Here is a 13,577-nt window from a genome sequence, read left to right as displayed (position 1 = left end):
GTCAAGCGAAATATATTTCTCGGTTTTTTCCATACTTGAGTTCACTTTAGATCACTACTTCTATGATCTCAAACTTAAAACGCTCAATTGACGACGCGAGTCACGTGTGTAAACATAACGCTCAGTTGACTGAACTACAGAATCTCTTTCATCGTCGCGCCTTCTTGAGCGATTTTAACCACCAATATTCGCTGAAGTGCACGACTAGTTTTGATATGTGTTTAAGATGCTACCATGGACAACTGGCCTCGTTGGTTGACCATAAGAGATCCGAGATTTGCCTGTTGATGACATGTCGACCGTCGAGGAGAATGGAACCCGTTTGGTGCAGAGCAAAATGGCTTACGTATTATTAAATGTTATGTATTCCTTGAACGTTTTGTTCTAGTTTTATCTCTGTATCTTTTAAAAAAAATCCCAGAGGCTTGAATGTTATCTTTAGTGGAGTGAGCAAGGGCGAACTACCCAGTGAGGAGGTAAGACGATTATTTATCGCAAGCACGTAACTGGTCTTCAGTCGTACGAAACCGGAATTATGCCAAGATTGCACCATCACATTCCCTCCAGATGATATTCGGCGTATCACCGTTGTGAGCCAGCAACAAGTGTCATCCTTCTCCAACAACCTGGCCAGATAAATGATTTCATGATGTCTAAGAACTCTGGGTAATCCACATGTTTTCTCACCTAAACTACTATTGCATTGCCATTGCTGTCACACGGTCCCTGCAATCAGTTCTGCTACTGATATTTACTGTTATTACAACTACAGTTTTTAGATCTGCTGATATTACTATCACTCCTTATACCGCCACCGTTACTGCTGCTTCTCTTCTGTTATTATCATTTAACAAAATTCATATGTATGACCTGCATGGTACAGATGAAGATTTAGGAATCATATACTTGAGTGTTCCAGGTATAATTGAATATGATTTATAGTCGTTTCTGTAATCTTTCTGACTAGTCTAGTTTATCACTGAACCAAAGTTGGCTTCTTGAAGAGCGTATAATGTAAAGGAAACCATCAAATCAAATATTGTGTACGATAGGTTTAAGCTTTACTTCTTGTGCATTCTAACCATAGAATTTCTACTCTATCAAAAAGGCAAACTGCTTGATAAGAACTTAGCCTTTAAACCTGACAGTCTCGAACAGTACATCATCTTAACCTTAAGTCAGGTTAGATTTTATACAGTTCGCATGCTGAGACATTACAATTACGTAAGCTAAGTTGGGTTTAGGTTAGAATTTCTTCATCTTAAAATGTTGAAACATTACAGCTTTATCTAGGTTAATTCAGATTTTCTACGGTTCACATTGATGAAAGACTACAACTTAAACTAATCTTGTTTGAGTAAGTAACTTTTTTTTCCCCCACAGTTCACGATGTTGAAACTGAATACAACCAAGCCTATAGTAGGTTAGATTAGTATTTCTGCCATTCACAGTTTTGAAATAAGGTACAGTCTAGAAGCTAGGTTAACTTTTGCCTCACAAACTAACGAACTAAGAAAGCTAAAAAGGTTTTCTTATTGTGAGTGCTAGTTTGGCAACGCATATCGTAGATCTAGTAAATTATATCTCTAATGAAAAAGGTGCCGATTGTGACTTTCATTGCCTTGTGTCATGACGCTATCCACTTTAGCGATTAATATTCAAACACTGGAAATCAGACAAACGCAGTAAAAGCTTTTTTTTATATAATCTCGCTGGCAACGTTAATGTAGGCATCATGATGTCAACTGGAGAAGCGGGCGAGGGTTGCCCCACACACCCCATGACCCTGACACAATGGTACCTAGAAGTGTGTGGCGTGGTCGCCTTCGTCACTGCCTGTTGAGTCATTCTTCACTGCTGGCTACTGCCCAGTTCTGGGATGGTTCACTGTTTTGCTTGATTTCCACCACTTACCCTTTACTAGCATGCCATACAACATTCATTCTTCCTGGGCATTATTGTATACTTTATATATATATATATATATATATATATATATATATATATATATATATATATATATATATATATATATATATGTGTGTGTGTGTGTGTGTGTTCCATGCATAACGGTTTTGAAAATTATTGAAATTTCTTGATCATGACGACATGACCCTTGAACACGACAATACAACCCTTGGATATAATGCCTTGGCCTTTGTTCTGGTACTTGAGGGTCAGGTTATAAGGTCAATCCCTCATATCCAAGGGTCGCACTGTCATACTCACGAGGCATTATGAAAATTATTTACCATTATGTAGTGTACCATGAACCATGATCTGTATTGTATCTTGCTTTTCTGTATTGTATCTTGCTTTTTCATTTGTAATTGTTTAAGTACTACTCTTTGAGCATTTTATCAGATTTGCAATAATTTGTGTATAATGATACTAGCACACATCAGTAAGGTAGATGTATAATTTCGCAAACAGACGAGAACAGTATCCACACACTGACCCTGCTTGGTTACTGAGGAACAAGAGTACATAATGGTTAACTACTGAAGTCCACACTTAAACCATGGAGTGACCGAGTGATGCGTTCACGCCCGGCACACCACTTTGTGATGATGCGTTCCCAGTTCACATACCGCTTTTGTGGCACAGTAGGAGCACTCACGACACTGCCTTTTCACTAGTCTTCCCTCAAGACATCCAGGCTTGTGATGCGTTCCTATCTGACACTTCCTTTTGGCAGGAGATCCATCGTGGCATTTGTTTTGCGATAGATCCACACTTGACACTTCCTTGGAGCAAGTCCACGATTGACACTCCCTCGGAACATGTCCACGTTTGACATATTACCTAAGAACATATCCAGGTTTGACACACTATCTTTTGATAGGTTTACAAGAGACTGGCTTGTGGTAGGCCTTCACGCGATTTTCTTTTTAACCACGTTTGGCCTACTTGCTTGTTATAGCCCCCGCTTGTACACTGCCCTCATTACAACAACCACCGGATGGCCAGCCCCAGGGGACCGGCAGTTAGTCTGTCAACAGAACCTCCGTCGGGTGGGTAGTGAGACGAGGCAGTTGGGCGTACTACCTTATTTCTTAGAGCTATGTTGCTCGGGTTCCGCTTAAGTGTCAGTTCCCACGAGTCACAGGTATATGGATGATTGGTCATTAGTACCCCAATAAGTATCCATTAATGTATTGGTTGTGGCGGATGGGCGCGGGGGTAACGGTATTAGGGCGCGCCCGTGGCCTTGGCTACCACCGGTGGAAGGACGCAGCGCGGGAGGCTATATAAAGACCCCGCTGCCATTAGATAGGCTTCAGTCAGTCGTTGGTCGCCGAAGCCACCGCAACCATGGTGCCGCGTGTCCGCCCCGCGAGTGTTTTACTGTTAGTGCTGGCCACGACTTCGTGCGTGGCTGCCTTCACCCCAGCTACAGTAGACGGCCGTCTGGTGGTGCCCGACATCACCAGGGTGGATAACGCCCTACTGAAGACGGCAGAGGCGGACAAGTTCCTCTCCCTGTGGTTCATTAATGTGCTGGCTGACCCCGTCCACACTTCCAGTACGTACCAGATATATGTTTACTTCATATTTAATACAGGAGGCAGTAATTTTTGGTACGTAAATTGTGTGGACTCTCGAGTTGTGCACTGTGGGAGTGGGGCTTAGGTCAGCTGTAAGGGCGGGGTCGCTGGCGCCCTCACCTGACCTCGCTCCCAAGTCTGGTCATGCAACTTATGATACGAGTGAATATATATGACTTACAGCGACCCCCCCTCCACCCCGCGGCCCTCTTAGGCGACTAACCAGCTCCTAGACAATGGAGTAAGACAGCGCAGCTAAATAACATTGCAAGTTGCTAAAGACACTTACCCCGCAAGCCCTTCTTCATACAGGTGAACAAGCTCATGGAAGCTAATTTACCTTGATGGCTATATGTCGGGTAGCTCAGCTTAGCTTCAGCAAACCCATTGTACAATAGGACTTCCATCAGCGACTAATTTGGTGGTAAAGACTTTGTATGGAGGTTCAATGATTTGTTATTCAAGCTGTAGGTACTGTATTAAAGATAATCTTGGTTGACTTAAAGATTCACGCCCTTCCCCAGCGATTTTGTAAGGCGGGTCTGGTGACGTTAGGGTACTACTAACCTAGTCTAGAAAAATGAAGGGAGGGGGTTAATCTTCAGGTGACCCCTTAAACTTTAGGAAATTGCCGTGCACAGAACCCTTGTGTGAGGAGGTGGTTGAAGCATACGGAGTTGGTTCACTTCCAGTAGTGGTGTAAATCCCTCTTAAGGGGTTTAAATTACCTTAAGGATTGTGTATTACAAGGGGGGGGGGGGTTAACACGTACTCTCAATATGATAACACCAAAGGTTAAGTGTGAAGTATCCAGAGAGGTTGAGGTACCGAACGCTGCATAACCAGTGAGTGAGCGTAACGAGGCTTCCTGCCATGCTTAGCCAAAGGGCACGGGGGGTGGGGTGGAAGGGGGGGAGCCAAGTGGCAGGCTCTTGGACTTGAACGCCCTCATAGCCATAGGTAGTTAACTTCACCCTTGATTCTCGGACATCATTGCATCCTAGCCACACGGAGGAAACCACCCTTCTCTACCCCCCTCTCTTGGACCTCTCTGCGTTCTATACGCACACAAGGCTACTTCACTCCTGTAGAAATCCCTACACAGCCTTACGAAAATTGGCATCACATTTTTTTCTGACACTCCTGCATCCTATCTACAAACATATATGTCATTTTATGAGACGCTCCGACGTAGAAGCGAGTAAAATATATTCGTGTATTCACTCTTGGGTACCCTTGCAGACGAACAACACTTCAATGTTCTGCATCGTAGCCATGCGCGGTTGCCAAACTGCTCACTTTTGAAAACAGCTGTATCCAAACCACGCTTAGATTGTTACCCCCCCCGTCTCTCATGGACACCTTTACGGGGAAATCATATGCAGGTCATTGCATCCCAAATGGACACATTTGCTTTCTTGTCACACTCAGTCTAGTTCGTTGCCTCTGACCCAAACATCAGGCCCTTGCGTCTGCGCGTCGTTCGCAGCAGTTGCTGCTGGCTTTTAGGACATGTCATACTGCAGGGGTGAAAGAACAGTTTTCTTGCAGGGGTGAAGGACGTGTTCAGTTGCAGTTGTGGAGAATTCGTCTTTTGCCTCTGTGATGGAAATGCATTCATAAAATGTGGGTATCTTTTTCTGCAGATGATGAGCAACAAGAAGGTGCAAACAAGCCACTTGCTGCATTTGTATAGCTAGGAATCATTACTTGATCAGGCTTAACTTTTAAAGAAAAAATGTAATTGCGGATGTGCAATTATCTTATTGCATTTGTGTAGAAAGTCCCATGTTGCAGGTGTGAAGAAGACATCTCTTGCTGCAGGTCTGAAGAACATGTCTTTTGCAGGTTATAAGGACATGTTTTGCCTCAAGTTTGCCCGTTTGAAAGACGTGCTTTGTGCAGGTGTGTAGAATATATTTTGGACTGTAAGAAGGACTGCAGGACTTGCTTGAAGGGTCAAGGACACTTATCCTGCAGGTGTGAGGGACGAGTGTTTCCGCATGTGAAGGACAATTTCATATTACGGTTGTGAAGAGGAGAATCATACTACGTGTGTAAAGGAATTTCACAAAAACTTTTTTTTATATAACATTGCGAAAATCATAGAAACCCCAGCATATAAAAGCTCAGAAGTTTAAGCTGTCAGTTGTGAGAGCCCATACAACGTGTGTCAGCCATTTGTACACTCAGGGATGTCTGTCTGTCTGGTCGTCGTCGCACAAGAAGAGAAAACGTACCTGGGTCGCCCCTGCAGTGAGGAAAGAAAATGAAAGTTGCGGCTCTTAAAAACAGTTGTCTGGTGGCGTACAAAAACCAGTGTTACACACGAACGCTGAGGCTACTGTGGTGGCTAGCGATATGGGCTTCCTCTCGTCTTCTGCAGCAGCGTTTGTTTTGATGTATGTAAAGCGAAGAACAGCTATGGAATGTGAAAGAAAATGAAAAGTTGCTGTCATAAAAAAAAAAAACAACTTCGATATGGCTTATAAAACCTGTTGGTTGTGACGTCTGCCGGCAGGTGTTATCTCTGCCTGCCTATATCTCGTCCTGGCACTTGGTATGTGCTGGCCAGCGGCTACAGCTGGTCGTGTACGAATTATTACAAGAGGAATGATTGTACTACTGGTTATACTGGTTGTAGGTTATGACGTGTTAGTCTCCTTCCCGGACGCGAGCTGGCAACCAAAAGTAACCACTTGAGAGCAATGTTACAGTCCTTGGGGATTAATGGCCTGGCCTTTAACCTAACTTTAAAGGATCAGGTCATAGGTCACGCCATCATACTTGAGGGTCGTGCTTAAGAAGGATGCCATTCAAGTAAGACGAGGATGAAGGATCTTTTTCCGTTATTAGTAAACGTTTATGACTGTATTTGAACGGATATAAGTATAAGAAATCTCAGGATTTGTTAAGGTTATTTTGATAAACAATACGGTACGTGCGATTCTGGAGTGAATTGTGAACACAAGCCAAGCAGTGTCTTTGTTTGACCTTGCTGCCAGAGGAGGTGAGGATGAACTGTGGCGGTCTGCTCAAGTCGCTTTTTAGAGAAAGAAAATGAAGTTCAAGAAATGTCACCTTGATGTGACGCGATGCAGGATAAGTTCGAGAAATGCTTTTGGTTAATAATAAAGTTGCGGCAAGTGCATCAACTGTGTGTCTTTGTGATGAGTGGGAATAACAATCAAGGTAATATGTATGTATATATATATTTTTTTTCAAGAAAGTTACGGCTTGATTCGTGAATACATTTAAATAAGCACAATGAAAACTCAACTCCAATCTCATGGGACAAGCTGTGGCCCCGTTATTGGGAAGTTTTGACGTTCCAAGGTATCAGCTGTTTTGATAATATGTATGTGTGTGTTCGTGTATAGGAAGGTAAACTTTGTAACCTATCATTTCGTGATCTTAATTCAAAGAGATTAAGATTCTGTTCCAATAATGTGTATAAAAACTAGAACATGTGTCGCTTGCATGGCTATATTAGTAACAGTGGCACTTGAAGAGTTGGATTGTCTCCATGAAACATGGCGTGCCACATGTATAGAAAAATTACACTTTAGATAGAATTATACGAACTTCTACTGGAGTGCGATTTCACCCTCATAGTAACAGCGGCCGTCTTGAATGGTGTTCGCGGATACCGCACTGCTTTGAAAAGCAGCGATCATCTTCACCAAGTTTGGTTCAGGTTAACCCAGCGGTTCCGGAGAAACACCGAAATGTGAAATTTAACAGACAGATGACCAGTGATGGCCAGATAACACGAGGATTTTACATATAGTGTTTACTGTTGATGGAGATAGGAGACTGTTTGTGCCGGTAGAGTTGACCCCTTGTGTAGAATGGTATGACCCGTGAGTACCTTGGTACAGCCCGTGAGAACGGAGGTGTCATGGCCTGGCATTTGACCTGGCCCTCTTGAGGATCATTTCAAAGGTCACGCCAACGTACCCCAGGGGTCTCACCGTACCCTAGTATTTGCCAGACAGGCAATAGGGACGTACGTAGCTCTGTTGTCTGGTCAACCATAATTTGTTTCTTGCTGTGAATGACCTGTGGCCTCATGGAAAAAGAAAAAAAGAGATGCCGTGCAGGTCACGTGATGTAAACTTACTGCCAGACGTAAGAGAGACGTTACAAAAGACTTGGCAAAGCCCCGCCTCATGATTTACCTGTAAGATATAATCGTGGGTGTATGAAGTCATGACAGAACCCCCCCATGTGGCATCGTGTACGCAGGAAGGCAGCAATGGGACGCGGTGGTAATTTTACTCAGAGTTAATCGTACCCTTGCGACAGAGTTTAGGGAGAGGGGCAGAGGAAATGCTGGAACGTTGTGGGTTGAGGTCGGCAGTAACCAGGTCAAGTGCTTCGTCAGAGAGAAAACGGGGAGATGGCTGTCTTCTCCCCCCCCCCCCCCCCCCATAAAACAAACTGCCTACAGCTTCATTTAGAAGTATTATTGCCCGTGTTTCGAAGACGTGACGTCTGAGCCGAGCTGTATAGTCACCAAGAGGCTTGAAGTTCGTCAGTGCACGAAGGGTACAATTGTGGTTAGCAACAAGTGTGTGTACTGGGGGGAAGCAGGTTGCTGTAAACAGACGTGCAGCTGATGACGCGAGGCTCAGATGTGTTCTTGAGGCGTGAGACGCGTTCATGTTGACCGCCAGTGTTATGGGGTAACTTTGAAGTGATGATGGTTTGTTCACAATGGAGTAATATTGGTCATCATGAGTTAGGTAATGAGGGTAACTGTGAGTGATGATGGTTTGTTCACAATGGAGTAATATTGGTCATCATGAGTTAGGTAATGAGGGTAACTTTGAAGTGATGATGGTTTGTTAACAATGGAGTAATATTGGTCATCATGAGTTAGGTAATGAGGGTAACTGTGAGTAATGATTTATTAACAGTGGGGGTAATACTGTAGGTCATCAGAGTTAGGTAATAGGTTAACTCTTCCCTCAGGTCACTTATAACACTTATGACACTGTATCCGCAGTGTTAAGTGATGAAGGCAAGTTAACATAACGTAAACTGGTTAGTACTGTTGGTGACTGATTTGAGTGTGTAACAGTACACACTAGGAATCATAGGTCACGTGATTACCACAGTAACTACTTATCACGAAGGCAATGCAGATCGCGTGACAGTGAATGAGGAGGAGTTAACAATGCGGTTACACTGATCACTTTAAGTGATATTAGTGAATTGTAGCCTCGTCTCGCCATCACCATTTTCCCTCTCCCACTAAGCAAACGTGATGGAAGTTTTAGTCTTGCTGGAGAGATTTCAAATTATTCCTTTATAAATTTCGTTGCATAATTATATTTCAGAATTCTGGTAAGTCATTATTCGATTGTTTTATTATTATTTTGTTTTTTTTTTTTAGCATTGGGAGTGAAGAATTTCCATTGAGCCGAGACTTGAGTGGTTAAATCAACTGGTGTCATTCCAATTTGTTTTTACGTGTAAGACGAACCTTTTGCGTACATCGCATTAAAAGCCAAGTGAATCGCACAAATGTTATTAATATTTAGTAATTTTAAACCATTTGAATTATTCACATTTGAAAATCGGTTACTTAATACCCAGCTGAACTTTGGAGGTCAATTTGAATCTGGTCAGACCAGATAGATGGCCGTTAGGTTAGTGGGAGAATGTGCCGGCTGGAGTTGTCATAGAAAAGTCTCTCTCAGTTTAAGGGCACCACAAAAATTACTTGTGGCTTTGGAGGAAACATGTTCGTGGACTTTTCATAATTAGTAGAAATGATTTTAAAATAATGGGGCGTGATTTGGGGCATTTTGTTGTATCCTACGAAGGATAAATTCACTCAACCTGGAAACGAAAATTTATTAATTTTCAGCAGTATGGTACAAATATACCAATATTATTATTGTCGTCTTCCCTTCACATCATTGGTTGCTTACGGAGAAAGTTAACATGTGCATTGTACAAAGCCATCCCCCGGTAACTGAATGTAGATACGATATTCATATTTTTTCAAGTGAAGTGAAGTTTTCAAAGATTCTATTTATTTCTCTGGTCATCACAGTTATCTTTACTATGTAAAGATAATGTTCTAAGTCACCCTCCCTGGTCTAATTACTTGTTATGCATTGTAAAACCATAAGTTATTTTTGTGGTGCTCCTGAACTGATACTCCGTCCTTTATTTTTTATTAGCAATACAAAAAAAGCCTAAGTATATACGTAAATCAAAGCGTTTTGAATGTGGTTAAAAGGCATTCAGTACGAAATGGATGGAGTGAGGAAATGAGTATCTCTTCAGTGATTAGATATAGAATTAAAACCTCAAAAACAGCACCCATATCCTTCTGTGGAGAAGGGATGTAGATAGAAAACATCCCCACAGTATTTCAGTTTCTCGGAGAAGAACCTGGTGGGAAAGCGAGAAGAGGATACCGTAAGCAGACATGGTTAGCAGTCGGGTAAGCATAGAAAGTTTTAGTCCAGGAAAACCCGTCCTGTTCAAGCTGTTGGAAACTCCAGGTGTCTTGTGGGGGGATGTGCCTGGTTACTTTACAATGGATAGCGTTATGACGCGTCGGAAACTGTCTCAGTGTGTGGAGATGTGATAGGGCGTCCTCGAGCCATGTTTGATGAGGCGCACGGTGAAGCGTGTGCTGACTGACGCCACTGAGTAACGTGTTGTCATGTGGTCCTTGAATACGTTTGTGATGTGGCATCGCTGCAAAGTATTGAGATACGGTACCGATGCAAACTTGTTGTGGCAACACTCCTCTTGTAATGTATCATTACAAGCGTTTGTAACAAGCCACCGCCCTAGACTGTTGTGTATGAGGTGCCTTTATCAAATTGCCATGTGCCTTCTGCAAACTGCTGTGATGTGGACCGAACGTAAACCTTTGATATATTACGATTTGTGTCCTGGCGTTGTGATGTGGCAATTTTGTAAAATGATGTTAGAATGATAATGGCAAGACGACCAGTATGCGCTTGACCCTCGACTGATCCAGCGGCAATCATGACTTGTACTTCTGTATTTAGAATACAGTATGAACTACGACCACAGTTTCAGTATGATGGAGGACGACGGTACGACCCTTGAACACGACAAGGGCACCCTCGAGAACCACGACGCGACCCTTGAACTCATTGGTTAACGACCTGTGTTAACGTTTCAGGTGGTAGTACTGTCATACCCCATAGGTCGTACCGTCGTCGTGGTCAAAAAGGGGGAATGGTAGTTGATATATGTCGTGTATGTTGTCGTGGGACCATCTGGGTTTCGTTCCCATGCAACAGCCCGAGCATGCCTCACCCCTGACCTCAGCCGACTCGTGCAGCAGCTGCCAATGATTATTATTATTATTAACATGATATTAAAAGCATTGTTCTTATGATAGTACGAAATACCATTATTGTTTTTGGTATTAGTTTTATTGTTCTTGTTATGAATGTGAATGTTGATGTTGCTATTGTTTCATTTAGGGGCCTCGTATGAAACAGTCTGCCTGCCGTGTGTTCTGAATTTCTGTTTATCAAATGTTGAGTTTAATTCCTGTAAATTAAGGCTTCCATATGGGGTTCCAGTGTTTGTTTCGAGGTTCACATTTGAAGTGAGGGAGTATCTATCGGTCGTCATATCAAGTAGAGATATTAATGATATAGCGATGCGAAAATCTACTTGAATCTTAACGGACGAATATTAATGATCTTACGTTTTGTTTATCTAAACCCGTTTAACGCTGTTGAAGACTGGAGTGAGGGGAGGTCAGTTATCACTTATGATGGCCTGGTTAGGGTTGTATTTGATGCGGAGGGTCCTTTCTTCCCACTCCAGCACAGCCATTAACCCTGAGTGGCTTTCTTGCAACGTTAGCGAACGTGTCAATAATGATAAACGATTTATCGATTTAACTGTTCAGCCAAAGGCCGAAAGCGCCGTGAAAATACACGTAATGGAAACATTCGGACTGTTTGAAGATCGTTATTCTCATTGAAGATTGTTTATTCTCGTTGAAGATTGTTTATTCTCATTGAAGATTGTTTATTCTCATTGAAGATTGTTTATTCTCGTTGAAGATTGTTTATTCTCGTTGAAGATTGTTTATTCTCATTGAAGATTGTTTATTCTCGTTGAAGATTGTTTATTCTCGTTGAAGATTGTTTATTCTCATTGAAGATTGTTTATTCTCGTTGAAGATTGTTTATTCTCGTTGAAGATTGTTTATTCTCGTTGAAGATTGTTTATTCTCATTGAAGATTGTTTATTCTCATTGAAGATTGTTTATTCTCGTTGAAGATCGTTATTCTCATTGAAGATTGTTTATTCTCATTGAAGATTGTTTATTCTCATTGAAGATTGTTTATTCTCGTTGAAGATTGTTTATTCTCGTTGAAGATTGTTTATTCTCGTTGAAGATTGTTTATTCTCATTGAAGATTGTTTATTCTCGTTGAAGATTGTTTATTCTCATTGAAGATTGTTTATTCTCGTTGAAGATTGTTTATTCTCATTGAAGATTGTTTATTCTCGTTGAAGATTGTTTATTCTCGTTGAAGATTGTTTATTCTCGTTGAAGATCGTTTATTCTCGTTGAAGATTGTTTATTCTCGTTGAAGATTGTTTATTCTCGTTGAAGATTGTTTATTCTTGTTGAAGATTGTTTATTCTCGTTGAAGATTGTTTATTCTCGTTGAAGATTGTTTATTCTCGTTGAAAGATTGTTTATTCTCGTTGAAGATTGTTTATTCTCGTTGAAGATTGTTTATTCTCGTTGAGGATTGTTTATTCTCGTTGAAGATTGTTTATTCTCGTTGAAGATTGTTTATTCTCGTTGAAGATTGTTTATTCTTGTTGAAGATTGTTTATTCTCGTTGAGGATTGTTTATTCTCGTTGAAGATTGTTTATTCTTGTTGAAGATTGTTTATTCTCGTTGAAGATTGTTTATTCTCGTTGAAGATTGTTTATTCTCATTGAAGATTGTTTATTCTCGTTGAAGATTGTTTATTCTCATTGAAGATTGTTTATTCTTGTTGAGGATTGTTTATTCTCGTTGAAGATTGTTTATTCTCGTTGAAGATTGTTTATTCTCATTGAAGATTGTTTATTCTCGTTGAAGATTGTTTATTCTTGTTGAAGATTGTTTATTCTCATTGAAGATTGTTTATTCTCGTTGAAGATTGTTTATTCTTGTTGAAGATTGTTTATTCTCGTTGAAGATTGTTTATTCTCGTTGAAGATTGTTTATTCTCGTTGAAGATTGTTTATTCTCATTGAAGATTGTTTATTCTCGTTGAAGATTGTTTATTCTCATTGAAGATTGTTTATTCTCGTTGAGGATTGTTTAATCTCGTTGAGGATTGTTTATTCTCGTTGAAGATTGTTTATTCTCGTTGAGGATTGTTTATTCTTGTTGAAGATTGTTTATTCTCGTTGAAGATTGTTTATTCTCGTTGAAGATTGTTTATTCTTGTTGAAGATTGTTTATTCTTGTTGAGGATTGTTTATTCTCGTTGAAGATTGTTTATTCTCGTTGAAGATTGTTTATTCTCGTTGAAGATTGTTTATTCTCGTTGAAGATTGTTTATTCTCATTGAAGATTGTTTATTCTCGTTGAAGATTGTTTATTCTCATTGAAGATTGTTTATTCTTGTTGAGGATTGTTTATTCTCGTTGAAGATTGTTTAGTCTCGTTGAAGATTGTTTATTCTCGTTGAGTTGCTTTGTGAACACCCAACTCGACTCATAAAATGCGCTCTTTTGGGTGGTATGCAGAAAGTGATAAGTGATCGGTCGACTCATTTGATTCTGAGTGGTATGAGATGACTCATAATGTCTCACGAGTGACTATATTTGGCTCGTGATTGCGCTTTTTTGAGTGAGCAGGATGGTGCTGAACACCCATGCTGGTTAGTGTGAACTTGAGGATCGCCCTGGCGGAAAGCAGATATGCCCTCTGGTTGGCGTACGTACGTAGCGAACATGACACGTCAAAACGCCCAATTTGACAGGGTTAACTGTTTATTA

At 41.1% G+C, this 13,577-nt stretch overlaps 1 protein-coding gene across 1 annotated transcript in view; it reads left to right on the top strand.

Moving 5' to 3' along the window:
• The first annotated feature begins 3,280 nt into the window (after positions 1-3,280).
• LOC139748294 (uncharacterized) overlaps positions 3,281-13,577 on the top strand; it is a 136,984-nt gene continuing 126,687 nt past the window's right edge. Inside the window, exon 1 of the mRNA XM_071661281.1 lies at positions 3,281-3,526. Coding sequence (XP_071517382.1) covers positions 3,316-3,526 — 211 coding nt within the window. The 5' untranslated portion in view covers positions 3,281-3,315. The remainder of the gene's footprint in view (positions 3,527-13,577) is intronic.

Source organism: Panulirus ornatus, chromosome 73 (assembly GCF_036320965.1).
Source record: "Panulirus ornatus isolate Po-2019 chromosome 73, ASM3632096v1, whole genome shotgun sequence".
NCBI lineage: Eukaryota > Metazoa > Arthropoda > Malacostraca > Decapoda > Palinuridae > Panulirus > Panulirus ornatus.
This window is presented reverse-complemented; position numbering and strand designations above follow the sequence as displayed.